The sequence below is a fragment of the Eulemur rufifrons genome, chromosome 23 (genome assembly GCF_041146395.1).
Source record: "Eulemur rufifrons isolate Redbay chromosome 23, OSU_ERuf_1, whole genome shotgun sequence".
In the NCBI taxonomy this organism is placed as follows: domain Eukaryota; kingdom Metazoa; phylum Chordata; class Mammalia; order Primates; family Lemuridae; genus Eulemur; species Eulemur rufifrons.
This window is the reverse complement of record NC_091005.1, coordinates 25,684,018-25,711,395: the sequence shown is the minus strand read 5'-3', so window position 1 is coordinate 25,711,395 and position 27,378 is coordinate 25,684,018. Positions and strand designations below refer to the sequence as shown.

At 50.2% G+C, this 27,378-nt stretch overlaps 1 protein-coding gene across 1 annotated transcript in view; it reads right to left on the bottom strand.

Moving 5' to 3' along the window:
• The window catches only part of SLC6A2 (solute carrier family 6 member 2), a 42,133-nt gene that overhangs the window by 4,947 nt on the left and 9,808 nt on the right, over nt 1-27,378 (bottom strand). Inside the window, exons 2-8 of the mRNA XM_069456334.1 lie at nt 24,229-24,360; nt 22,087-22,324; nt 11,634-11,772; nt 3,956-4,090; nt 2,861-2,964; nt 1,605-1,729; nt 718-830 (exon numbers count right to left, since the gene is read on the bottom strand). Of these exons, the coding sequence (XP_069312435.1) occupies nt 718-830; nt 1,605-1,729; nt 2,861-2,964; nt 3,956-4,090; nt 11,634-11,772; nt 22,087-22,324; nt 24,229-24,360 (986 nt within the window). The remainder of the gene's footprint in view (nt 1-717; nt 831-1,604; nt 1,730-2,860; nt 2,965-3,955; nt 4,091-11,633; nt 11,773-22,086; nt 22,325-24,228; nt 24,361-27,378) is intronic.

Here is a 27,378-nt window from a genome sequence, read left to right as displayed (position 1 = left end):
GGCAAATCCCTTCCTTTTGAGGTCACTGCCAGGGCGGACAAGACACATACAAGCCACCCTGCTCCTCTCCTCTCCTCCTGGCAGACACTGTTAATCGCAATCAGTATTCTCCCCTATGAGCCTGGGAGCAGCCTCAGAATCCTTCTCAACACACTGCCCCCTTGGCAGAGCTGCTGATTGAAAGGAAAAGGCAGTGAGAGGAAACCTATTTGTTAGCCCTGAGACTTTTTGCAAACTTCCAGGCATGATGGACCAAGAGTGGACACAGATTGAAAAGGATGACAGTAAATTTAATCTTCCATATGGGTAAATAAAAGGATGTAAGAAACTACTGAGGTTCAAATGTTTTTGCTGGTTGTTGATGCTGAAACATAATGGGAAAGTGCTTGGTTAGAGAACAAGATTCTAGCCGCGTCCTCTCCTAATCCAGTTTCCCCATCTGCTCCAGAGAAGAGTGTCGGGCTGTCTTATCTGAAGTCTTTTCTGATTTGGATTTCCATGATGCCAGTGGGGTTCCTGTGGTTCTTGGCTTTGGCCTGAGTCTTATCTGTTTGAGTGGAGGACTTGTTTGCATTTAAATAGGGCCTTCTGGAAACAACTACTAATCGAGGGTTTGAATGAATGGTGGGAACTTCAGGCTGAGTACTGTGGGGGGCAGGGCGGTGCTGGGGTTCAGGCCCAGGGGTCGGGGGAGGTATCCTGAGCAGGGTCACTCACTGAGCTGTCAAGGCCCAGGGCCAAGAGCATGATGAAAAACACGACAGCCCAGAATGTAGATCCAGACAGGGTGGAAATGGCTTCTGGATACAGGATGAACACTAAACCGGCTCCTGTAAGAAACATCAAGGACCTTATCAATGGCTGAGACTATTGCTCTGAGCTGCAGGTGGGAGTGAAGCACTTTGAGGCCCAATCAACTCCAGCCCAGCCCTGTGACACTTGGTCAGGCACACGTGGGCAGAGCAGACCGAGGGTCTGGAGATGACAGACGAGGCCAGCACAGACTTATAGCTCACCTGTGCCTCAAGAGGGGTGGCCTCAAATGTCCCAGCTAGAGAGCAGTGCTTGCCTGGACAGCTGCTCCACGCTGCAAGCCCCACCTCCCACACTCCAAGGGACCCACTGTCATTCTCGATAGCTCACAGTCTTCAGAGTCCCCAGGTCTCAGCTTCTTGGTGGCCATGAGAATAAGGGAAGCAGTGGGGAAGGACACAAGCCCTGGGGTTTGAATGCTGGCAGCACTGCTCACTACCTGGGTGACACCGGGCAACTTATTCAGCCTGAGTCTCAGTTTTCTCATCTTTCAAGTGAGTCCATCAACACTTGCCTGGCAGCCCTGTGAGAAGCAAATGGAGGGATGCCGCATGCTCAGCCCAGGGGCCGTACGGAGGGGACTCTCCAAAATCTGGCCCTCCTAGCCTGACTCAGAGGAAAGTTCTACAAGGCCCAGGGCCAGGACTACCTGGAATTCCCACGGACAGTGTCCAGGGAAAGCCCATCCAATGGGCAGTTTGGAAACCTCCACAGAGAGCCGTGCAGCCAGGAAGGGGGTGGGCTTCTTGGCCCTGCTCAGTGTCAAGGGCCGAGGTGGTCTGCACACTCACCCTCAGTGGCCACATCCTCGATGTTGACCTTGTGCTCGTGGGCCATGTAACCGAGGATGGAGAAGATGGCGAACCCAGAGACGAAGCTGGTGATACAGTTGATGCTGCTGGTCAGAAGGGCGTCCCTGGGGAGGAAGCACCATCAGTTCAAGCCCTGGCCATGGGCCACTGGGCCATCTGTGGAGCCTGCAGCCCAGACCCAGCCCTGAATGCCATGTCTCCTTCAGTTGGCACACTGCTGCGTGGCCCCCAAAACCTCTCCGTCAGTGGTGCAGGGAGCGGGTCAACTGCTTATGGCTGGGACAGTCTGATACCAGAGTCTGCTGCCAAACTCCTGCTGGGGAATCGAGTCACCAGCCTCCTTCTTCCACAAACTTTCTGTGGCTCCCCAGTGCCTCCCAACTCACCCTGGCATTCAAGAGCTTTGCTAAGAGGACCCAACCTTCCTTCTGGACTTATCTTCTATGACTCCCAATGTGTACTCTTTGAATAAATCAAACCAGTCAACTTGCTGGTCCAAAAACACACCCCTTCCTGCCCCTGCTGGCCCCACCCCATGCATGCCAGCCGCTCCATGTCTGTCTGGTGCGATCCTAATTGTCCTCCAAGGTGCACCTCAAACTCGCCTCCGTGCTCTTGCTAATTACCCCATTCCCTTCCCTCCCTGTGGCCTGTCCTGCCGGTCTGCATTCATGCTACTCTCTTGTACGCAAGACGCCGATTCCGCCGTAAGCCTTGGTTGGCCTAGAGAGTGATGGAGGTCAGCCCAAGCATGTGCCTCTGTCTGAAGTCCCCACAGTCCTGGGTCTGCAGGAGGTGGCCTCAGATGCTCACTGCACCAAGCTGGGCATGGTCTCCTGGTTCCCAGTTGCCCTGCACGCTTACCTCTGACCCTGCCAGGCCCTCAGCAGCCTGGATGTTTGACCCTGGGCTGCCTGGGCATCCGACGGACAGTCAGACCGTGCTGTCTGCTCCGACAGCCACACAGTGCTCGTCTGTCCCAGCCACCCATCCCCATGGTCCCCCACGCCAGCAGCCTCAACCCTCCCAGCTCTGCATCTTACAGCTGAAATGAAATATGTTTATCGGGACCCCCAGAGGCCATGTGAGAGTTCACAGAATGCCCGGGATGGTCACAGGAAGAAAACTTGGCTTGTCAAGGAGAGTTGGCTTCCAGACCAGCGCCCTCTCTCTCACCCTCTCAAGGGTCAACCTCTGGGATTCGGAGCTTCCCAGAGCTCTGAGATGGGCCTTACCTGTAACAGTTGTTGTCAAATTTGTTGTAACTGGCAAATGCAATCAAGACTCCAAATCCAGCCCCCAAGGAGAAAAATATCTGAGTTGCAGCATCGATCCACACCTGAAATCAACAGACAAAAGCCATCACCCTCAGCTTCCTACAGCATCAAAGACCTTCTGGATGCCCTGGAAGGGCTGGGAAACCCCAGGGTGCTCTGAGACCCGAGGAAACATGGTCTGAAGCAGAGACGGGGAGCCCTAGCCACTCCCTCCCCTGCAGCCCGTGCAAGACAGCCACGGAGAGAGGCTGGGGCCTCCCTGGTGTCTCCCAACCCTGGGTGGCCATGAGTGAGCTCACCCCGGAGGCACTCACTGGCTCCATTTCATGTCCTGATTTTCAAAGAAAGTCAATAAACTGAAAGTCCTAGGCTAGAACGTGCATACGGCAAGAGCAAAGAGTGTCATGACCATCTCAGGAGTTATGGAGACGACATCTTCAGAGAGGGATGATGGTTCCTAGGGGGCTCCTACCAGCCCACAGACAGGCGTAACTTATTGGGGGCCAATGGGGCTTTCTTATTCCATCTTTTGGGTGATGAAAGCACACGGCCAGAGGCCTGAAGATCTGAGCCCTTCTCCAGCCTCCCTGCCTCATGGTCTAGCCCTGGTCAGTTTCACCTCTCTATATTATAATTTCCGCTTCCATAGTCATTTAGGCCTCTGGGCAGGACAGTGGCTAGAGGAGGTTGCTGGGGGTGAGTTGGCAGGTCCAGGTCTCCCTGTGGGCTGAGGTCACTCCTTATGTTGACATCATGGGATGGGGGCAAAGGCCAGGGTTGGGGACCAGAAAGCAGTAATAGGGCTGGGGTGGGCTAGGGAGTCATAGGCACAGGACAGGAGTGAGGACCCAGGATACTTACTGCAAAGAGCAGCCAGTGAAGGCCACCAAATGGGACCACAGTATCCCAGCTGACACTCAGAGAGGGAAGGGTCCTGTCCAAGGCTATGCTGCAAGTTTATGGCAGAGCTGGGACCTGATCTTCCATCACCACCTGCCCCCGAGAAGCCTCCCCCAAGCCCGGCCCAAGGCCGGGCAGTCACTGGGCACTGACCGTGGCCTCTTTTAGGCGGTAGAAGTCGATGTGCAGGTAGGCGTTGATGCCGTTGGAGGCGCCAGGCAGCGTGATGCCGTGAACCAGGAGCACGAACAGCACCAGGTAAGGCAGCGTGGCCGTGATCCACACCACCTGGGCAACAGACGGCGTGTGTGAGAGCCATACTCTGCCTCAACCTGCTGGGGGGCTGGCAGGGCACAGGGCCCTCTGCCAGAGAGCCAGCCACACCCTCCCCCACCTCCCCTTACCCAAGGCATGTTCCACAAGCTCCATCCCTGGCGAAGACCCTGAGCCAGACTCCAGGGACAGAGCAATGAGCAGACATTGGCCTCACCCTAGAGAAGCTCAGAACCTGGGGGAGAATCAGGTACACCGGGGACAGTGTGGCAGTGGAAGCTAATGGCATCAGGGGCAAAGACTCAGGTTCTCATTGCATCGGATGCCTCCTCCTTCACAAAGTCACCTCTCCTGACTCCTTAAAGTTGCCTCAGGACTAAGCACACCCAACTTTGTGCTCTCTCCTTTTCCTGCCAGTCCTGCATCCATCACACCATTGGTGTTGGTTGCTGTACCCATCTGACTGGTGAGATATTTAGAAATCAATCTCGTTGTCTCCCTCTCCTCCTCTCTCCCTGCCCTTTACCTTTCCCTCTTTTCCTTTGCCCTCATTCAAGCATATCTTCCTAAATGCATTGCCCAAGAAGGAATGTGCTGGGCAGAAAGAATTTCTGACCATCCTTCATTTTAGTAGGAACAGATTTGGGACATAGACAAAGTATCTTGTTCAGAAACACAAAAGGGAAGAGATTGTGCCCAGACTAAAAAGAGAGGCCCTGTCCCCTTGCCCAGGCTGGAGGAATTAAGAGGAAAGGTAGGGACAGGGGAAGAGTCAGTTGTGTGGGCTTCCTCACCGTTCCTTCTTACACTTGGCTACATATTAGAATACTCTGGGGTAAGTTACCGATAAAAATATTAAAGCTCAGATCCCATTCTTAGAGTTTCTGATTTAATTGGTCTGGGGTGGGGCCTGCACTTCAGTATTTTTTAAAAGCTCCCAGGTGATGTGAACCGGCAGCCAAGGTGAGAAATAACTGCTTTAGGCTGATGCAGCCATGGGCAGCCTTGCAGAAAGAGACTGTGCCCCACGCAGAAAATCAGGTCAGGGTCAGGGCCGTCAGACCCTAGGAGGGCTCAGCTGAAACAGGAAAGGACATACAACTGAAGAGCCAGATGGTTCCTCTCCCCAAGCCCTAGCACTCTGCAGCCCCAAGAATCTTCACACATGCCGAGGAAGAAAACGGAAGCCTTGAATCATGACTGAGGGTGAAGTTCTTTGCCGGCCTAGAAAGACATGGGGTCAAAACAAAAATGGAGATATAGAAAATGGTCATATGTTTTCAGACCTATGCCTAAGGGATAGGATTTATCTTCCTTGCTTACCTGTTTGTTTTTCCCACTAGACCATGAGTGGAAGCAAAATCCTATATTTTTTAAACTCGTATCCCCAGCACCTGGCACACACGGGTCCTTAAAAAATGTTTATTGGATGAATGATTGGACAGTTGCATAGACGAGTGCTGGATTGTCAGGTGGATGCACGGTTGGATGAGTGGATGGTTGGGTGGTTGGATGTCTGGTTGGGCAGACAGTTAAATAGATGGGTGGATGGTTGAGTGGGTGGATGGATGGATAGATGGGTGGATGATTGAGGGGGTGGGTGGTTGAGTGGATGGATGGATAGATGGGTGATGAGTGAGTGATAAATCAGAGGGTTAGTGGATGACTAAGTCAAAGAATGAATGAAAGCACGAGCGAGTCAATGAATTAGCAAATGAGTCAACAGGGGAGGAAACGTATCGATGGTGGTCGTGTCTTCTGGGCTCAGAGGTGATCAGAGAAAGCTCCTCTGTTTCATGTCGTTCAGTTGTTTCTCCATTACTCACTTGCTCTGTCAAGGTCTTTGTGAATGTGGGCTTTTGACTCTGTTTTCTTTTGGTGGACAGGAACAAATTGTATAACAAATGAAAAGAGAAACATGCCCTGGAAATGAAGGCTGTTGCATCTGCGTGGCCTTGCATCGCTATTGGATTCATTCTCCCAAAACGGGACAAATGGGTCTAAGTCCTTGGCCACAGGCACAGGAAAAGCCCTCACATATTCTCGTGATGTTGTGATGGGTCCTAACTGCTATGGTCTCCTACAGCTCATGTCAACTGTTGGCCCAGCAGACCCGGCAAGACCACACTCTCCCCATCAAAAACTAACCTCCTGAGTTTTGACTCCAGGGCATCGAGCCTGGAGGTGGCCTTGCATTGGCCATGCCTGAAGTTCCAACATGGATTCAGTTTCCCTATGGAATACATCAGGACATGGGTGAGCTGAGTCTGGCTATAGTCAAGCATCAAGAAAGGAAGGGCTTGTTTTGTCCCGGCACATGTGTTCAAAGCTAAACCATCTGAGTCTTGTCGAAGGTTCTCAGAATTGATGGCAGATGTGAGTTCAGCTGCCTGAGATCTCGTGTCGAAAGGAAGGCTCCTAGATCATTGTCCAATAGCTCACTCATGCTCACTTGTGCCCTGTATGCACACTGGGCAAAGAGAAGGGACACATGGGCTCTGCCATCTTGACCCCAGGCCTTACAGCTCTCAGAATTTCAACCTGCATCTCTGGCCATGAGAAGCCAGACTTGGTCCAACTTTGAGCACAAGATCAGGGAATTGCATTGGTGGTATAGTGGTGAGCATAGCTGCCTTCCAAGATCAGGGAATTAATGAACAGCCATTGGCCTTGGCAAGTACCCTTCGTCCCCAAGGGAGGTCCCTGCTTTCTATCACATTAAACCCAAATTCTTACCTGCCTGGTGTTTCTGTGGATAATTCATGTGGTTTCAGGTACCAAACTCAAACCAATGGCTGATAATCAAAATGAAGGAGATCTTGACTCCATAAAAGGAAGACCATTCAAATGGATAGAGCTCTCTAAAGGGAAGGAGCTGACCAGAGAGGTGGTGAGCCAGTCACTGACGTTGTGCAAGCCTTGCTACAAAGCCAGGCATCAGGCAAAGGATTGCCTAGATTAACACCAGCATCACCTAGGAGCTTGTCAGAAATGCAAATTCTCACCACCGCCACCACCACCACACCCCTGCCGCTGAATTGGACTCTCTCAAACAGGGACCCAGGAATCTGAGTTCTAACAAGCCCTGCAGGTGATTCTTACGTGCATTAGCGTTTGAGAAGCACTGCCTGGGATCTATAAAAACACAGAAGTCATCACTATCAATCTGCCATTAGTTTAACCTTTACTGCTTTAGAATTTGTGATCCTCTGAACTGAGCTTTAGGGACATTTTCACTACATTTTTTTAAAAAGATTTATAGGGTGTGGGGTAAGTACTGATATTACTTAAGAAAACACCGAGCTGGAAATATTTTAGTACGTGCATCGCTCTTATGCCAAATGATGCTGTTCATTATATTAATAATTGGGTCCCATCAAGTCACCAGAGCAAGCTAGGACCAGCCTGTATTGACACACTCATGGGAAGACTTGGCTCCAATTATGACTTGAATGTGAAAGTAGCACAACCACCTTTCTATTTAAATATGTTAAGACTCAAGTTTTCTTTGCATTGGTCTGGCTTTCTCGCTCCCCTCCCACCACCTTCCCCAGAACTCAGGAGGTTCTGCGCCTGCTCCCGGCCCCCAGACAGCCCAGAGGCTGGCAGCGAGGTGGGCGGAGTGGTGGCTGACCCTGGCCAGTTCTGGATGTCTTGATTTATCTCCAGGCAAAGAGGAGTCTAAGGTTTCCAAAAATTTAGTCCAATGTGTAAACAGAGCTGGTGGGAGCCTGGTTCCTTCCCACCTTCCAGCCCACAGCTAACTGGCAATGCAGTGTAGGCAGGGACAGAGCAGGGTGGCAGAGGTTATGATGGGGACACACACAGGGGCCATTTATTGAGCAATTCCCACCTGCCAGCCCTGCATGCCGGACTCGCCCTCCATCCTCCCAATAGCTGGGAGGCAGTCAGATCCACTCACCCTCATTTTACAGGGAAATGAACTGAGGGAACTGAAGCTTACGGATGGTCATTAACCCCAAGGTCACAGGTGGTCTGACCGCAAAGCCCATGTTCTTAACCACTCACTAGACTCTATATTGGACAACCGGGTTCAAGTCCTAGCTGTGCTAAAGATTGCTGTGAAACCCTGTCCCTCTCCAAGCCCTGGTTTCCTCATCTGTACGAGGAGGTTGGCGTTGAGAGCCTCTGAGTACCTTGCAGCTCTGGCATTTAGGGGCCGGGTCGCTGGGCTTGTACTTGCTAAATGCCACTTCAGCCAAGAACTCAGGAGACGGAGGTGGGACTCCAGCATGGCAGGCAGCAGTGTGCACACACTTGCCAGCCTCTCTGGGGGTTCACTAATGCCTGACTCAAACCTCCACCCTCTACCGAGAGGCGATCTAGGGGCCAACACAGTTGTCACAGAGTGTGTGCTCTGGGATAACTCCTTGCCCTGGTTCAGACTGTGCCTTGCCTCCCACCATCCTGGTGGCCATAGGGTCATGCATCTTCCCAAACACAGCCTTCACTTGCCACGACAGGAAGTGTGAACGTTTGCAGTTCATTTCAGGCCGGCTCTGTGGCTTGTAGAAGCCTGCTAAGCAAAGCTCAGTGTCCCATTCCAGATGCAGTCTGGGAGCAAATAAGCAACACTCTTGGCTTTTTCATGAGCCAGTTTATAAAAACAATTAAAGACAGGGCACAGGAATGTCCTGAGTGAAGCTCCCCATTCTAGAAATCCCCTCCCCATGGATTGCCCAGGGCGCTTGCCTGCTCAGCCAGAACACTGAGGGACTTACTGAAAATGTGGGCTGTGGCTATGGTTGACACACAAGGGGGACCCATATTTCCCACTTATTGTGGTTCTATGGGGGGGACTTCCCAGTGTAACACTCCTATCCCGCCTCTCATTACACTCCCTCTCGGAAGGTGCACTTAGAAAGAGGAACTGGGCATGCTCAGCCCCGCTCCTCTTGGTTGCTCTTGAGCACCAGTCTGCCTGCGGACAACTTAAGCTCTGCTCTGGCCAGGTGCTCAGCCAGGCAGCACAGTCTCTACCCCTTTGGCGATGGCTGTGGGGAAATTAATCTTGAAGTGCAATGTTAGAAGCCTGTGGTGGCCCCACACCCAGGCCAGTAGCACTAGTGAAGCTCATACACCTTCCGCAGTTCATAGGGCTGGGCCCTGTCTCCCCTCAGGGTCTCTGTTGGTGCCTGCAGAGGCCAGGAGAGCCCTGATCCTGGTACCCAGGAAAGGCGCTGAGAGCAGTAGACAAAGCTGGACCAGGGCATCAACACCTCTATGGCTCTGCTCACACAGTTCCTCCTACTCAGAACCTCTTCCCCCTACCCCACCCTACCTGTGCCTGTCCTTACAGACCCAGCTCGAATGTCACCTTCCCCGTGGTCTTTGCAGACCCTGGCAATTGAAAGAGCTTGCTCTCTCCGCTAATGCAGCATCTCATACTTTTTGACCATGACCCATGGTAAGAAATTCCTTCTCCATAGAAACAGACTATTCATAAACATATAGAGTGCTATAACTGGAACAGAAATTCCACAAGACAGCATATTTTACTATGTGCAATGTAGTCATTATCTAGCTTATTTCATTTTTAAAATTTGTGGTGACCCACTAAATTGATTTAATGATGGCTAAAAACCCCACAGTTTGTATTTCGACTAAGGTATTTTATATACAACCTGACTACTGGTTGTGAAATTATCCACAAGGTAAAGTTAAGGGGAAAAAAAGCAAAATATATAAAAGTATGTATAGTTTGTGACCATTGGTGTTTATTTAAAGGGGGACACACATATATGTCTCTGGATAGAGACCCAAATAACTAGTGGCATTGGTTGACCTACAACCTGTCTTTAATACACATAGATTATAAGCAATTGAAGAAGGAATCTGTCTTATTCATTTTTGCATCACTAATACTAATATCAGGTCTGGTACATAGTAGGTGTCCATAAATGCTTAATAATTTTGAACTGAATTCAAAAGAACACTTAATGAAGTTCCCTAAAGTTATTTACCCACTCACCCTACATATTTACTGAAGGTCTATTATGTGCCAGGCATCCAGATGGTAGTGGTCCTAGACTGGTTTTGCTCTACCCCAGAATTCCTCTCAGCCCTCATCTGCATTTTGTTTGAGTCCTTCCTAGGGAAGCCACTGAGTCCCCAAAATGATGATAGGAAGTTCTACCTCCAGTTCTTGACAAATTTCATCCCCACTGGCTGCTCGTCCCCTGCCACCATCTTTGCTTTCAATGGCATGACCAAGAACTCTAGGAGTATGAGAGAGAACCCTGTGGCACCCCCTTTTCCAAAATCAGTTGTCTAATGAAGCTTCTTCCAAATTCATGCCTACTTGATTATGGTAGACTATTGCCTCATGACCCCTAGTGAACTCACACCTGTGTGTAGTCACCTCCCACATAGACTCTGGGCTTTACTGCAAGACTTGTTTTGGGCATTGGGACAATATCAAGCACGATACAAGCAGAGACTAGAAGAGTAACTTGCACATTGGGGCTTGTCTGCTTGGAACATGCTCTTGGAACTCAGCCACCATCCTGTGAGAAGCCCAAGCAGCATAGAAAGGCTATGGGGAAACCACCAAGGTGCTCTGGTTGACAGCTCCAACTTATCTTCCAGCCAGCACCAACTGCCGGAAATGTGTATGCAACATCTAGGACGTTCCAGCCCAGTCCAGACCCCGGATATGTAGCCCAGGGAATATCACATGGAGCAGAAGAACCACCCAGCTGATCCCAGTCAATCCACAGAATCATGAGGGATAATAAAATGGTTGTTATTTTAAGTCACTACATTTTCGGGTGGTTTGTTAGATAGCCATAGCTAAGCAAAACATTGGAAAGAACACTTCCCAGCTACATCCTCTTTAACAGTCATGCTCTACATAGATCTGTGTGGCCCAAATGGGGTTGTTGTTCCCACAGTGTTCCTCAGGCTCAGAATGAACACGAGCCATTTCCTGAGTGTGCCCCACCTCTAAGAGGCTGACTGCAGGGAGCAGTGTTGCCCACATTCAGAATGCCAGCTCCAGACTGGCCGTCACTGCTTATCCAATCCTGTGCTGTTCTCTCCAAGACACCTAGACCCTTGGGGACACTCAGCACTATGTCAGAGGAAACACAAAGCCCAGCATACATCTAGATATCTTCTAGAGCATTCTCTTACTAAAAAATTTGGGGGGTGGTACTGATTTTATAGTAAAGCAAATATAACATTTGAAGGAAATTTTATGTCAGAATCCAAGATTTATCAAAGACATGTCAATAGTTGCTTTAGGCTTTGGAGGCCCTTGAGGGTATCCCAGCCCCTGGTCTCTGCTGTTGGGGGAGGCTTTGGCAGGAGAGCACGAGGAGCTCTGATCTACCTGCATGCCCTCACCTTCCTGTTGGGGACATACCGGCTTAGGGAGGGGAAGGGATTTGTCCAAGTCAGTGACAGAGCTGGGCTTGAACCCAAGCTTTGCACTTCTACTTCCACCTTTTCTTTAAACCAACTACATGATTATAGCTAGAAAAAAACTTTTTTTTGTCAAGGCCAACCTCCCAACTGAAAGAAAAACAGAGATTACCTTTCCTGATGTCTTCACTCCTTTCCAGAGGCTAAAGTACAGGACGATGACGACAACGAACAGACAGAGCAGGAGCTGCCACTGGGGCAGGCCAATGTCGTGAATCCCACTGCTCTCGTGGAGGTGCAGGACGCCACGCCTGCCCGGGGGAGAGGGGAGGGGACCAGGAAAGACGGTGTCAGGGAAGAGGGCCAAGGTCGTGGCCACTGGCCGGTCCCCACAAGTGCACACTGATGGAGACAGGAAGCAGCCACTCTCCCCCAATGCTGGGGCCCTGGCCACTGCCATGCATCAGGTGGGCCTGCCCTGGCCAGCTGTGGCCTGTGCCCAAGGCTGCTCCGCCCAGGCACAGCAAATCATCTGAGGGCAGTCCAAGCTCAAGTCTGCTTTTAAAAGACAAAAATTGGGCCAGGCTTGGTGGCGTGTGCCTGTAGTCCCAGCTAGTTGGGAGGCTGAGGTGGGAGGACTGCTTAAGCCCAGGAGTTCAAGGTTGCAGTGAGCTAAGTTCTCACCACTGCACTCCAGCCTGGGCAACAGAGTGAGGCCTTGTGTTTAAAAAAAAAAGAAAGAAAGAAAGAAAAAAGAAAGAAAAAATAAATAAATAAAATCTCTAAGTACCTACTGGCCCTGGGATATAAATAGGGAAGTTCCCTGCCTTATAGAGCTCATATTCTAGCGGGTGGTAATTTTGCTCCCCAGAAGATCTTTGGCAATTTCTGAGATATTTTTTATTGTCATGACTTGTGGGGAGGTGGTGCTCCCGGCATCTAGAGGATAGAGACCACAGATGCCGCTACACATCCTGCGATGCACAGGACTGTCTCCAGGAACAAAAAGTCACCCTGTCCAAAATGTCCCTTCTGCCGAGGCAGAGAATCCCTGGTCCAGAACCTGAGACAACAGTTCCCCTGTCTGGGAATATCTACTAAAGCTAAAGATACGCATTTGCTGGGCATTTACCCAGCAGCAATTTTTATTCATACATACGTTCACCAGAAGATATGTTCTAGAATGTTCATGGCATCGTTATTCATAATAACCCAAAATGGCAAAATACTCATTCATCAAAAATAGAATGGATAGATTATGATATATTCATAAAACGGAGCATCATACAGCAGCGACCTCCGGTTCTCATGCACAGTGCGAGGAGGCAGTCACAGGAGAGCACTGCTGCCTGCCCGAGTCCATTTGTGTACACGTCGCAGGCACAACTAACCCACGGGGCTGGAGTCACCCCTGGGATGGGGTGGAGCTGGGGCTGCTTCCCCACTGGGGTGCTGATCCCATGGCCGTGTGCAACCTGTAACTCTCATTGAGCTGTCACTTAAAGATAGTCACTCCTCTGACTGGGTTAGCCTTCAATGAGTGTTTTATTTTTAGTAAGACAATCAAACAATAAACATTCCTATGGTTTAAGACTTTCTGGGTCCCTCATACAATCTACAATGAAGGAATGGTGCATAGAATTGCAAACAAAATGATGATTTGCTAATTAGGATCTAATCAAATTGAGTTAGGATCTAAGCAAAGGTCAAACAAGACCTGTGGATGAAACAGTGGAGCCCATCCCAGGGGAGAGAGGTTCCCCCACCGGCTCCACAAGGCAAAGCAAGCAGAACTGGGAACAGCTGGTAAGGTATTCGCTCTGCACCCAAATCACTCAGTTCTCACTGAGGCCTGCTGTGAGCCCGCCCACCCGGGCCTCAGACACACGCAGGGACCTGCTTGTACCCAGTCTCTGCCTTGATGGGCTTATATTCTAGCACAGGGGGCGGCATTAAATGCAAACTCACAATAAAGTACGACGCATGTTGGGAGGCTCGAGGGTGCTGCAGGGACCCCAGAACGAATCCCCGCCAGGCCCTCCTCTGCGCCTCACGCTCAGAGGCTGCAGGTGGCGGCAAACTGCCCAGCATCCTTAGAAGCCCAGCTCCAATGCCACCTCCTCTGGGAGGCCCCCCGATCACCCCAATAGTAACCTTTTAACCCTTTCAGTTCCTGTGACTCCTGGCTCATTTGCTAGCAGGCGCTGCTCCTGTGACGTCAGGGCTGCCCGTATACAAGGCTCTCCCGGTACGAGGTGGGTCCGCCCATCCCGGGTCCCAGCGCTTAGCCCGGGCCTGGCGGTTAGATCTGTTGGCTCATATTAGATTATTGGATTAGCAACCAAACTTTCTTGCTAAAGCTGACAATCCATCTTCTATAGAAAACGAGATCCCAGGACCACCCCAGGGAGAACTGGGAAGGAAAGATGGTTATTCTCCCACTCACTCCCACTTCTCTTCTCACTTCTTCTCCTCCCCCTACTTGTGGCAAATTCCTAACCCGTTTGTCCAGCTCTTTCATACTGCCCAGGACAAGCACACATTTCCCCATGTGGAGACTTAACTTGCCCATTTCTCATTCTATAGGCGTTTGCTCTCTGCCGGGGGTCCATTGGGAAAGCTGCTGATTAATAAATTCATACTAAAGTGTTACAGGCAGGCAGTAGCTTAATGTATTGTCCTTCCCTGGAGAGGGGCTTTAATCCCAAAGCACACGTTGATGGCAAAACTTTATATACCTGCAATGGATAGGACAGTCGATCACCTGTCTGCCAGAGGCCAGTGGCAGCCTTAGCTGGAAGCAACGTGAAAGACTTGGGAAGACTCCAGCCTTGCAGGTTCACCCCAAGTCTGGAAACTTTCTTAGCTTACCCTTTGGTAGAAATTGAACTTTGTTTCTGGGCCGATGAAAGGAAGACTGGAAGCCCCCACTGATGCTGCTTTATTCACTCAGCCACTTATTCATTCATCCATTCAAAACAGATGTCTATTTGCAAGCACGTGAAGGAAAATAGAAAAATGTGGCCCAGAAATTGCTCAGCCTCTGGGGCCAGACATACCTGGGCTTCCATCCTAGCCCTGCCACCAGCTCCTGTGTGGCCTGAATGTTTTCACTGATTCTACAAACTCCTTCTGCACCTCTGCTCTGAGCCGGGCAGTGTGCCGGAAGCTGGGACATGGCGGTGGCCACGCAGGTGATGGCTCCAGCCCACTGGAGCTCACCGGCAAGGGGACAATATCTGAGCCTTTGTCCTCTTCAGTAAGATCTCTCTGGTGAGGGTTAAGTTACAGAATGTGACACAATACCCTGAACGAGGACATGCTCAACAAATGGTAATTATAGCTCATTATGATTGGTCCCAAGGAGCGGCAAGGGAGCTAAGGAGAGCCCAGGAAACTCAGCAGGTGGGTCAGCTGGGTGGGCTCCACTGTAGGGGCGGCGAGTGCTCTCTCTGGTGTGTAGGAGCTGAGAGGACCGGGTGAGTTGACAGGAGGTGCACAGGTGGGGTAGAGCCAGAGCTGGGGAGAGGGGGAGGTGAGCATGTGTGAAGGAGTGAGCAGAGTCGGGTGGGTGACCAAGGTCCCCAAAGACCATGCTCCTTCCCCAGAACGGCTCTGTCCCTGCAGCTCCCAGGCTGGCTGTTGTGGCCTTAAACTATCACCCCACATCGTTTTCCCCGTGCAAGCAATGGCCGTATCTGGCCCCTCCGAATCTTGTCTCTTGGTCTGCTCCCCATACCCCCACCCTCACTGGCCCATCTCAGGCAAGACCCACTTCTCTCCCTCCAGGGATGTTGTAAATGTCCCCCCTCCCGTCCCCCAACCCTGGTCTCTCTACGTCCTGGTGACCGCCTTAAATCTACTGTGCTACTGCAGAACGAGCCACCTAAAGCGCTATTCTGACCTTGTCATTCTCTGGCCTTCATATCCTCAGAGGTTCCTCATCACCTAGAGCAGTAGTTCTCGCCGGGGGAATTTTGCCCCTTGCCTCCCCAGGAATATGGCAGCGTCTGGAGAGATTTTTGTTGTTATGTCTGGAGGGGAGGGGGACACCGTTGGTATCTATTAATAGAAGGTAGAGGCCATGGAAGCTGCTAAACATCCCAAATGCACGGGACGGTGCCCACTCCCCACCTCCCAGCAGAGAATGATCCAACCCGAAATGTCAGAAGCATCGAGGTTGCGAGGTGCTGGTCCGGAGGAGGCAACGTGAGCCTTTCAGAATCCAAGGCCTTCCCCAGTCCCTCCCGTACCAAGTTCAACCCTTGCCTCACCGCACCTTGCATTCTGCTCCTGGCAGCAGCAAGCCCTTGTCATTCCCCATTCGCAGGGTGATCGCATAAGCCTCGGGCCCTTCTGTTCCTTCCACCAAGAACACACTTCCCGGCCCCATTCGTCTGTCTGGAAAACTTCTCCTCATCCTGCTAATCCCAACTCAAAGATGATCCCCTGCCTTAGACCCCTCTCCTATGCCCTGAGAGAGAGGAGGAGGAGGAGAGGGTGGCAAGGCCTGGGCATAGCTAAAAAGACAGAGAACCAAAGTCAGGTACCAACCTCGCCTGATGCTTCATTCTGCTTCTGCCGTGGTTTTATGCGCCAAGTGTTGAATGGTGACAATCACCATTTGGCTGATTTGACTATTAAAGTCATGGAAAAAAGGCACGGAAATAACTGTGCTTGCCCTGAAACTTGCTAAAATCCTTCCTTTAGTGTCCAGCCAGATGGCCAAAAGGCCCCCAATGGGCTCGGGTGACCCCACGTGCATCCGGAGTCCCCTTTCAGGGTTGTAGTGACTGCCGTTTCAGCAGTGAAAAGAGCTGGACGCTGAGCTTATTCCCAAGAAAAGGATTGAGAATCCAGCCTCTTCTCCCCAGCAGGCCCAAGCCTGGAGGGTTAGTGCAAGTAACTTGGGTTTGTTTTAGTTTTCCAGCAGTTTAATAAAAATGAATCATTGTCAAGTATGCCATCCAGGCTTTCCAAAATCTATGGGCCAAAAAGGCTCAATTTTTCACTTGACATTTAAACACAGAGGATTAATACCAGGGTGGAGAGAGACGTCTGTCCCTCCCCAGGGACTGGCACGGGGTAGAAGTTTTCTCTTGCCAGGCACATGTTCACCAAAGGTGCCCTTTTACAGACAAAGCCACAGAGCTTCAGAGTTTCTTTAGCTGCGGGGCTGTTTGGCTTCAGGCCCGCGGAGAACAGCAATTTTGTTCCCTTGAATGATATGCTCAGTCCTCAGCCTAAATGAGTACAAGATGGTAAGAAAATTTGGCCAGGAGGTTTGGGGAAACAGAAAAAAATCATCTGGCCTCCTCAGGGCTGGCACTGGGAGTCCCATTTACTGGGTTCCCAGACTGAGTTGGGGTAACTGTTTTAGCAGAAACAGTTAGACAAAAGGGCCACATGCCATAAAAAAGGGTCCAGAGGCAGCCCATGTGCTCCACGCTGTGCAGCACAGAGGCAGGCTGGAGGTGAGAAAGGGACGCAGAGGAAGGGCTCCTGTCTACCTGCAGAGGCTCCTGAACACACCCCCATCGGGGACCCTAACAGGACAGAGAAGAAAGTCAGGAGACGATCCTTGAATCAAGTAACCTGGGTTCAGGTCCCAGCTCTACCAGTTACCTAAAACCCAAGCCTCCACTTTCCTATCTGTAAAATGGGAATAATTTCCACCTCCATGAACTGTGAAGGTCAAACGGGATTTGGATGTGAAGAGATACTGAGTACTTGGCTCATGGCACCTATGAAGGTTTGCAGGGAGGGGAGGAGGGGGGAGGTCTATAGGGCTGAAAACTGCTGAAGTAAGGCCTGCATTCTGTTCCCCTTATATCCCCAAGCATGCGCAAGAATGTCACCTTCTTCCACCATGTTCTGCTCACAGCTGAGCCTGGAGGAACTTTAGGGCTGTAATTAAAGATGGGTCTCAAAACCCATCTCGCCTCTCCCTCCTGCTGGCAGTCTCTGTTGGGGCAGACATGCTGGTCATTAAGACGTCAGGGGAGGGCCGGGCGCGGTGGCTCACGCCTGTAATCCTAGCACTCTGGGAGGCCGAGGTGGGCGGATCGTTTGAGCTCAGGAGTTCGAGACCAGCCTCAGCAAGAGCGAGACCCCATCTCTACTAAAAATAGAAAGAAATTATATGGACAGCTAAATATATATAGAAAAAAAATTAGCCGGGCATGGTGGTGCATGCCTGTAGTCCCAGCTACTTGGGAGGCTGAGACAGGAGGATCGCTTGAGCTCAGGAGTTTGAGGTTGCTGTGAGCTAGGCTGACGCCACGGCACTCACTCTAGCCTGGGCAACAGAGTGAGACTCTGTCTCAAAAAAAAAAAAAAAAAAGACGTCAGGGGAGGAATCAAATACCAGCTAGACTAGAGACGAAGCTACCCTTTTCCATTTTAATTTAGCAGAACAAGGGTTGCCAAGAGCAAAAAGAAAAATTATGCTTTTTCCTCCCCAAGAGGATAAGGAGGGATACATGCAACCAATTCCGTGTACCAGCAGCACTCTGCCCAGCACTCTTCCCCAGCGCCCCCTCCAAACCACACCCAGAAATTAGGAAGGCCTAAAACCTCCACCCACAGCATTTCTACCAGCTCTGGGGTTTCCTGAGGTCATGCTCCTGGGGTTAGAAGCGTGAAGAAGGCCCTAGATTTTTCATGACATGAGACTGTAGAAGTGTCAGCCTGACCCTTGCAACAATCTTGTTCTGAGACAGGAGAGTGCAGTGGCTAAAAAAGGAGCTCTCAACATTGGCTGGATGTTAGAATTGCAGAAAGAGCTGCTGATGAAAATCTCTCCACCTTGGCTGCACCCAGACCAACGAAATTGGAATCTCTGGACATGAAATCTAGGCATCAGTGTGTCTTAAAGCTCTCCAGGAGATTCCAATGTGTAGCCAAGGTTTAGAACCACTGGGCTAAGAGCTGGGGTCTTGGAGCCAGACTGCCTGTGTCTTACCCTCTTCAAATGTCACTTCTAAACTATATGACCTTGAACAACTCACTTACTGCTTTGTGCCTGTTTCCTCATTCATAAAATAATAATTTCAGACCACCATGATCATCATTAAAAGATAGTATAGAAAAGGCACCTTGCATAATGGCTGGGACACAATCTAAGCTGGGTGAATGTGAGTTGTGACTGTAACAATATTTCTGAATAATAACAACCATGTATAATGGCTGTGTCCAATGTAACACAGAGGTTGAGGGTACAGGCTCTGGAGTTTCCCCGCCAGGCAAGGCTGGGGTTAGAGTAAGGAGACTTAAGCTCCCAGGGTGCAAAATGTAAGGAGGCGCTCACTCTCCGGGTCTTGCAAGTGCAAGCTGCCCGTGTCCAAATCCTGGCTCTATGCAGTACTAGTTGCACAGTTATGGGTTTTGCTGTCTCATCTGTGAAATGAAGCCTCTGCAAGTGTGCAATAAGGGTAAGAGTTCCAGAAACCCCATTAGGTTGGTGCGAGGCTTAGCTTGAGGTAATACACACTGAGAAGTTAGCAGAAAGCATCACACACATGGTAAGCGGGCAGCCGTTCACATTGTGATGGTGAGGAAGACAGGGACGGTGCTGTCACTTACAGCAGATGCTTGCCTTAAGTAACAGCAGTGTTTCAGATCCTCTGAGGGGCTGTAGAAGTATTTGAGAATTTGATGACAACTGTGGACTCTCCTGGAAAGATTCTCAAACACATAATTTTGCATGTGCCTGCCGGAAGTCCGTGGGGATCACAGATGGAGGCAGGTGGATGCAGCTACAGGACTCTTAGCAAATGCTCTGTGATGGTCCACTGAGGGTAGTTCCTGGGCCTTGGGGACACTGACTCCCCTGAGCCTCAAGAGGCAGCAGACTTTCCAAAGGTCACTTTTAACCAAACCCAATCTCCTTGGCCCCACTGCACCAAGATGGCAGGGATGGCAATGGTCCTGGGATAACCCCAGTCTCCAGACAATCAGGACTCATGCCCAGCAACTTGGCTGTGGGAATCAACAGGACTGAAGGAGAGTAACCCTGTGAATTTGTCTTTTCTCACACCCTAGATCTGCACTGGCCACATGTGGCTCCTTAAAGGCAAATACATTTAAATTAAATAAAATTAAAAGTTCAGGTCCTCAATCACAATGGTCAGATGTCAACTACTCAGTAACCACATGTGGTGAGTGGTGACTGCGTTGGACCACACAGAACATTTCTACCATTGCGGGAAGTCTTCCTGGGAATCCTTACTCTAGACCAGGAATCAGCAAATCATGGCTCCTGGGACAAATCTGAGCTGTGACCTGTTTAGTAATGACCTGTGTTCTAAGAATGGCTTTTGCCTTTGAAAAGGGTAAAATAAAACAAAGAAAAACATGCAACAGGGACATACATGGCCCACAAAGCCCAAAATATTTGCTCTCTGGTCTTTTTTTACAGAGAAATTTGGGGACCTCTGCCCTAGACCATGTGTACCTTAAGGGTGGGGTTCAGGTGGGATCCACCTGGCTTGCCCCACAGCTTGTAACAGGTTCTTTCTGCTTAACTGCTGACACTTGTGTAGGGATTGCTAAAATGGGACTCATCCACGCCTGAGGGATAAAGGCAGTAGATGCTACTTTCTGAAGACAGCATCATATAGACATTTTAAATTAGGTGGCTGGCCGGGCGCGGTGGCTCACGCCTGTAATCCCAGCACTCTGGGAGGCCGAGGTGGGCGGATCGTTTGAGCTCAGGAGTTCGAGACCAGCCTGAGCAAGAGCGAGACCCCATCTCTACTAAAAATAGAAAGAAATTATATGGACAGCTAAAAATATATATAGAAAAAATTAGCCGGGCATGGTGGCGCATGCCTGTAGTCCCAGCTACTCGGGAGGCTGAGGCAGGAGGATCGCTTGAGCTCAGGAGTTTGAGGTTGCTGTGAGCTAGGCCACGGCACTCACTCTAGCCTGGGCAACAGAGTGAGACTCTGTCTCAAAAATAAATAAATAAATAAATAAAATAAAAAAAAATAAAAAATAAATTAGGTGGCTGAGAACAAGTCTTCTGTCACCTGCTCAAGGACATAAAAGGCTGAGAAGAGTCAGGGGAGCAAAAAATTAAACAGCAATGGTTATATGGATTAAGAGCACAGAATAAAATAAATATCCCCGAGCCCATATTGATATAAATGAATGGGGAAAGGGACAACTCCTCCTTGCAGAAGAATTCCAATTAATTAATTTAGAATGAATGATGGAAATAGAAAATCACAATTAGACAAACACTATAGTAATAATCTTTGCAAGAATCCACCAATGGATGCTAAGACATGTGGGCAAAAGCATAATGATAATCAAAATATTGACGCAACCTCAAAGTATCTCCCCAACAGATACTTATTCATTAAAAAAGGAAAAATACTTTCTTTCCACAGGAGGAAGCTGGCAGACTCCAACTTAGCCAAGTGTTCAAGGTTAACATCACAAGTAATAAGTCAGATTGACATCCCATCCCTTATAGGATGCACTGAGAAAGGGGTAGCATCGTGTCTATGGTATTCTTGCCAAAAATGCATGACCTCAGTCTAATTGTGAGAAAACAACAAACAAACCCAAACTGAGAGATATTTCACAGAATAACTAACTGGCCAAAAATCTTCTCCAAAAGTGCCAAGGTCATGAAACTCAAGGAAAGACCAAAGCACTCTCATGGATTGGAGAAGACGGAGGAGAGAGACCTGACAACTAAATACCAGAAAGAACATTATTGGGAAAACTGGTGAAATTCAAATAAGGTCTGTAGTAGATTAGCTAATAGTATAACAATGTTAATGTTCTGTTTCCACAAGTGTACCACGGTTATAGAAGGTAAAGTTGGGTGACGAGTAGATATTATTTTTACAACTTTTCTATGTATAAAATTATTTCTACATAAAAGTTTCTTTCTTCTTCCTCTTTTTTTTTTTTTTTTTTTTTTAACAATGCCTGTTTGCTACCACTGGTCGGTGCCTGTCGTGCGCACTTCATCCGGATAATTTCCCGAAGCTACATGTAGCTGGCCCACTTCCCCCTTGTTGCATTTCACTCACAAGCTCTGTCTACTTTGCCCCGTGGAAGCCCCAGACAGACGGCAGCCCAGGGTGGGTCACAGGACAGCTTCAGGGTCACATTGACTTGGGTTCAAACTGCAGCTCCTCACCTGCCGCTGAACCCCGAGATGTTCCCTGCACTGACTTCATTAGTTCCTATGTCGCCTCCTCAGAGAGGCCTTCCCTGACCACCGAGACAAAGCTCCTTCCCCTCCACAATCAATTTCTCCCATATACCTGGTTTCAGTTCCTTACGAGCAATTGCATTCTCCAAAATGCGTTGTGCTCCCTGCAGGGCACATACACTCTCAAGTCTTGTGGCGTCTTTGTCTGTTTACTTGTGCATCACCTCCCTGCCTCCGCCCGCCTGCCCCAGAACGCGAGCTGCTCCAACCACCTCGTCCAGGGCTGTGTCCTCAGCTCCTAGCCCAGCGCCAGGCCTGTGGCTGCCTCGTAAACATTAACATGCTGACTGGCATTTGCCCCTTCCTCTCTTTGTGGTTTTCCTTTGTGTTTGGCTCAGCTCATGCCCTGCACAGGCCTTGACGGGCCCAGGATGAGGGGTCCGTGACTTACTCGTAAAACTCTGCTGCCGGCGTGAACTTGTACTTGGAGTACTTGGTGTGGTTGCCCAGCACAGAGCCGTTGAGGAGCTTGGGGTCGGTGCAGTTGGGGCTGTTCCAGGCATGGCCACAGTCAGTCCAGGGCAGATTGAGGGTGAAAGAGGAGAAGAGGTAGTAGAGAGACCAGGCAATGATGACGTTGTAGTAGAAGCCGACGTAGAGGGCGATCAGGATCACAGCGTAGCCAACTCCTGGGTGGGGACGGAGGAGTCAGCCAGCGGCTTCCCAGGGCCCAACCCCAGAGCTACGTCTCCTGGGGAGCTGGCTCCAACCACTGCACTCCCGACCCCCTGTTTCTCTTTTCCTGCAGCAGATTGCCAGAGCCCCACCCACATTCTGTGGGCACCACCATGCCTCTGCCCGAGGGCTCTCTCTTCTCACTGGAGCCCCCCCCCCCGCCTGCTCATCAGAAAGGTGACCTAATGTCCCCAGGGAGCAGCCGTGTCAGGGAGTTGGGGTGTAAGTATCCCAGCTCCCTCGCCCCTAAGGCAGGATAACCCCGAGGCGTGTTGCAGGCTCTCCGCCACTGCACCGAGCTCCTCACCCTGGCGGAACAGATCCGACAACACACCCTCTACGGGCTGCCTCCCCCTCCCTATCTCCAACTGCTGCTTTCTGGGACCCCCTCCCAAATAACTCCTTGTACTCAAATCCTTGTCTTGGGATCTGGTTCCCAGGGAACCCCAAGCAAGCACTCCCCTGTCAGAACTTCAGCCCAGTGTGTTCCCTGGGCCCTGCTCTCAGCCACCTGCTGTGTGCCAGTATCATGTTCCTGAAGGCATCAGAAGCTCCTTTAGGGCTAGTTCTACGGTTTTTGCCTAGAGTAGACACAGACATATTTTTTTGCCTGCCAAGTATTGCTTTAAGGGATTAGCCTTAAGCAATTCTTAGCCTGTGAGGTTTGGATGGGGCTAATTCCCCCATCTTCCTTGATCACATGATTCAGGCCTGGCCAATCAGAGTGCTGCTTTCTCATAGCCACAATGATTGGTTAATAGATGGGCATATGACTCAAGTCAAACCAATGAGAGTCTTCTCTGGGACCTTTAATGAAGCAATGAATATATAAGGGTTTTTGTTTGTTTACTTGTTTGCACTTTGTTTTTGGTCACTGTTAAACTTGGTAGAATTTCAGCCTAGAGTTGCTGATGGCCACCTTTACAAGCACTTGAGAAGAATGTACTTGAGACTGATGCTAACACAGAAGAAAACAGACTTGAGACACAGAGAGAGATATCCCAGGCAACACTATTTGGGCACCTGGATCTAGCTATACCTGAAGCTAGAGTCCCTGAACTTTACCATAACATAAGCCAATAAATTCCCTTTTATATTAATCTTAAATCCAGTTTGAGTTGGATTCTGGCAATCAAACAATAGAAAATCTTAACTAGTATGTGTCTTGTAAGATATCAGCCTGTATCTCCCATGGGACTGAGTACACAGGAGGTACTCAGGATACACCTGCCAGCTGAGCAGAGGCTCATGGGAGTCACCGTGGCCCTCATCGCCATGTAGCCCCAGTTCTCTAACCAGTGCTTGATAGAGACCACGTCTTACTCCACACTCTTCTCCCAGCTCCACAGGGGCCAAGAAATGGGAGTTGCTATGGCTACTCTCTGCAGATATGCTCTTAGTCTGGAATGCAAGTAGGCTTCATCTCATATCTGAGCTGCAATCAATTAGTTGTGGCTGTTGCATTAAGGATTGTGAGTCTGCTTTTTGGCTGAGCTCATAAAGATCCATGATCAATTTATCATGTCTGCCATGGGAGCAAGAATGGAGAGTAGTGATATATGTGCTGGGTACTTCTGACACTTTTGTAAGAATTTCCCATATAGGAAAACAGACTCTGGTCATTCAGCTGGTATAGCCTGGACTGGAACTCAGGTTTCCAGACTCTGTGCTAATGCTATTCCTGGCATATCAAATGTTCTCCGTGTAACTTTGGATGGTGGACACCCTTGACCTTGTCAATATCTGTGAATCCCATAAGAGAGGTCGACCTCAGATCTCACCTTTGGAGCTGATTCCCCAGGGGCAACAGGGAAGCCTTTTTGAACAACCATTGACTTCTCCCTGGCCCCTTTTTTACCTTTGAAGAATGGGCAGATCTTCCACACGGTGGCTGCCCCCTCCCGGTTGTACTGTCCCAGCGCCAGCTCCATGTAGAACAGGGGCATCCCTGCGATGATGAGGAACAGGGTGTAGGGGATGAGGAAGGCACCTGGAGGACACAGAGGCAGAGTGTGACCCGCTAGACTCCTGCCCCTCAGAGTGCTTGGATCAGAGTCTGCGCTGAGTCGTCTGCTCACCTGGCCATTTCCCAAGGAGTGTTTGGGGGCAGGTAAATAGAGTCATGCAGAGCAATGAATACAAATAATCCTAACAGTAAGAATAAGTGCAATAGTAATAATAATAATAATAATAATGTTCTGTGGTCACATTAGCAGCACAGTATCATCTGTTTAAGCAAAACTAAGGTTTGTTTCTCGCAGGCTTCTCCTAGCCCTTGATACACAAGTGCTTGCTGTGACACACCACGAGGAGGATAACAATGTAGCCTTTACTGAATTTATTTAAACACGGAACCTTTTCTTTCATGAGTCACCACTCTGGGAATTCCAGTCTAACCCAAACTCTTCCTTTTACAGGCAAGAAAATCAAAACCAGAGAGGGGGAGACAGTGCCTAAAGTTACGTAGGACTGAGTTTCTAATTTTGTTCCTATCGATATCATTTTAGCGTCACATGTGGCTTCCCCAAACATGATCTCACTGGATCCTTCGGGAGTCTCACAGTAGTCTGCAAACATCGTAAGCAGTCAGGGTCATTATGTCCCCCGGGGGGAAGCTGAGGGGCAGAGAAGGGAGTCGAATTGTCCCTGTGTGCACCGCTGGTAAATGACAGGAGCAGGACTCGCATTCGTGTCTTGCAGCCTGTTAGGTTCGCCCTGCGACAGATGGCTGAAGATAAACTCTGGAACAAAGGGGCCAGAGGCTCAAGTCTGACCAGGGATATGCCCACCCAGAGCATCCCGGAAACTTGAGGGGACTCCCAGGCAACAGGCAGCAACTAATCCCTGGACAATTCCTGGTGGAACTAGATGCATCTGAGTTCCAGAGACCATTCTCAGTGTGCCCTGGCAGCTCTGACGCCACGAGGTGACTCACTGGGACACATGCCACGTCAGCCCGGGCTGCAAGCGTGACCAATGCAAAATGCCAGCTCCTTTCTAGATGCAGCCAGAGGTGGCCGGGCTGGAGCCAGATTCCTCCTGCCATCGGCCTTTGGCTGAGATGCTGTAGCCTTGGAAACCAAATACTCTCTAAGAAACTAAGAAAGCGGGAATTATATAACAAGGGTAACATTAGCAATATTCGCAGCAGATACCAGCAGCTACCCTTGCTGAGCCCCTACTGTGTGCCAGACACTTTTCATGCAACATCTCCGTCAATCCTCACAACCCTAAAATGCAAAGATTATTACTATCTCCATTTTACAGACGTGGACACTAAGGCTCCCAGCTAGCAAAGAACTGGGGCAAGGTCACATGGCACTGAGGGTCAAACTCACTCAGCTACTCAGACTCGGTCTCTGTCTTCATCTCAGGACTTCTCAGGAAGCCCAGGGCTCTTAAGGACAAAGCATGAAGTGTTGGCCCCGATGCTGGGAGACTCAGACCCTTCTGAGCACAAGATGGGCCAGTGGGGTGAGGGGTAGGGAAAACTACTGGGACATGAACCTCTTATATATCAAGTAGCACACTGGGCACTGGGCATCTATGATCCATTTATACTACCCAGAAAGCCTCTGGGGTAGCAACTTTTCAGAGGAGGAAACTGAGGCTTGGAGAAATTAAGTGACTTGACCAAACTCACCCTGCTGGTAAGTGATGGGTCTGGAATGTGGACCTAGGTCTGTCTGGCTCCAAAGCTCCGGAGCTGTTCCCAACACATCCCGTAGATTCTAGAACATTCTAGCCTAGATGAAGGACATGAGTCTGAATAGGGTCAGAGGGTGGTTGTTCTGGGACTGGAGATCTGGGACCAGGTGAGCCACCTGGTCTGTTGTCATAGGCTGGTCCCAGGCTCCAGCTCCTGCTCCAGACTGGACTTCTAGAAGCGGCCACGTGCCATTGCTCCCCCTCCTCATTTCCTCCGTTCATTCTCCTCTCTTCTCTCTCTCCTGCATAGAGAGGGCTGCTCTGGCACGGGAGCCCATGCCCGTCCACACTGCCGACAGGATGGTGTCGCCACCGCTGCTGTTGGAGGTAGACAGTGGGCTTGGTGCACATAACAAGTACCATTTATTAAGCACCTGTTATATGCCAAGCCACACACAAATTTTTACATGAGTGTTCACTTAATGCCACCCCGAGAAAGAATTACCACTAATCCCATTTCACGGACAAGAAAACTAAGGCTTAAAAAGATCAAGTTGCTTGTCCAGCCCAGTGAGTATGCGGCCTGGCTGCAGACCTGCGTCTGTGTGAGCTCCACTCTGCCTGCGGCCAGCTGCTGCTCCCCGTGCAGGTGGAGAGCCAGGGCTGGGGAAGGGAGAGGGTGGATTGATGTGTCAAAGTGTCTAATAGGCCTGGAGACTGAAGTCAGTGGCCCAAGGGAACATGCGGAAGGAAAAAGCCAGGAGTTACGGCTCAGATCTTGGCCCCATGGTTGGCCACTGACGACTCAATGTTCTTTTCTACACAGCCAAGAAAGGGAGAGGGCAACATCAGCCGGTCAGCCCAGCGTCTCACTTGGGCCAGTTTCCCCAATGCCAAGCCTGGGGGTGGCACTGCCAACGGGTAGGTAGACTGCCCATTTGACATTCATCTCTTCTCTGCTGGCCGGGAGTCACAGCTAACAGAGCGAGGAAGGAAAGCGGGTGCAGCTCTTGTCTAGGAGTGTGTTAGATGTGGGCCAGCCAAGGCTTCACTCGGGTGAAAGCGGATCAAGATTGGTGAAATGGCTGAGTATGAATGAAACACAGACGGCCGCCCATGGCCAGGGCCTTATTCTCTGAGAGGACAGCTGGCTTGTGCAAGGCCCCTTGCAGAAGGAAACCAGGGCAGGGTTGAAGGGTCAGACAGGCGCTTCAGGGTGACAGAAGTCAGCTGCGCGATGGCTAATTAAAAACAGCCCTGCAGCGGCTCCTTGGAAACTGAGGCTATTTGCAACCCCCCTAGAAGTTACTGCCCTGCAAGGCTCGTAACTGCCACATTCTTGCGGTCCTTCTGCATCTCC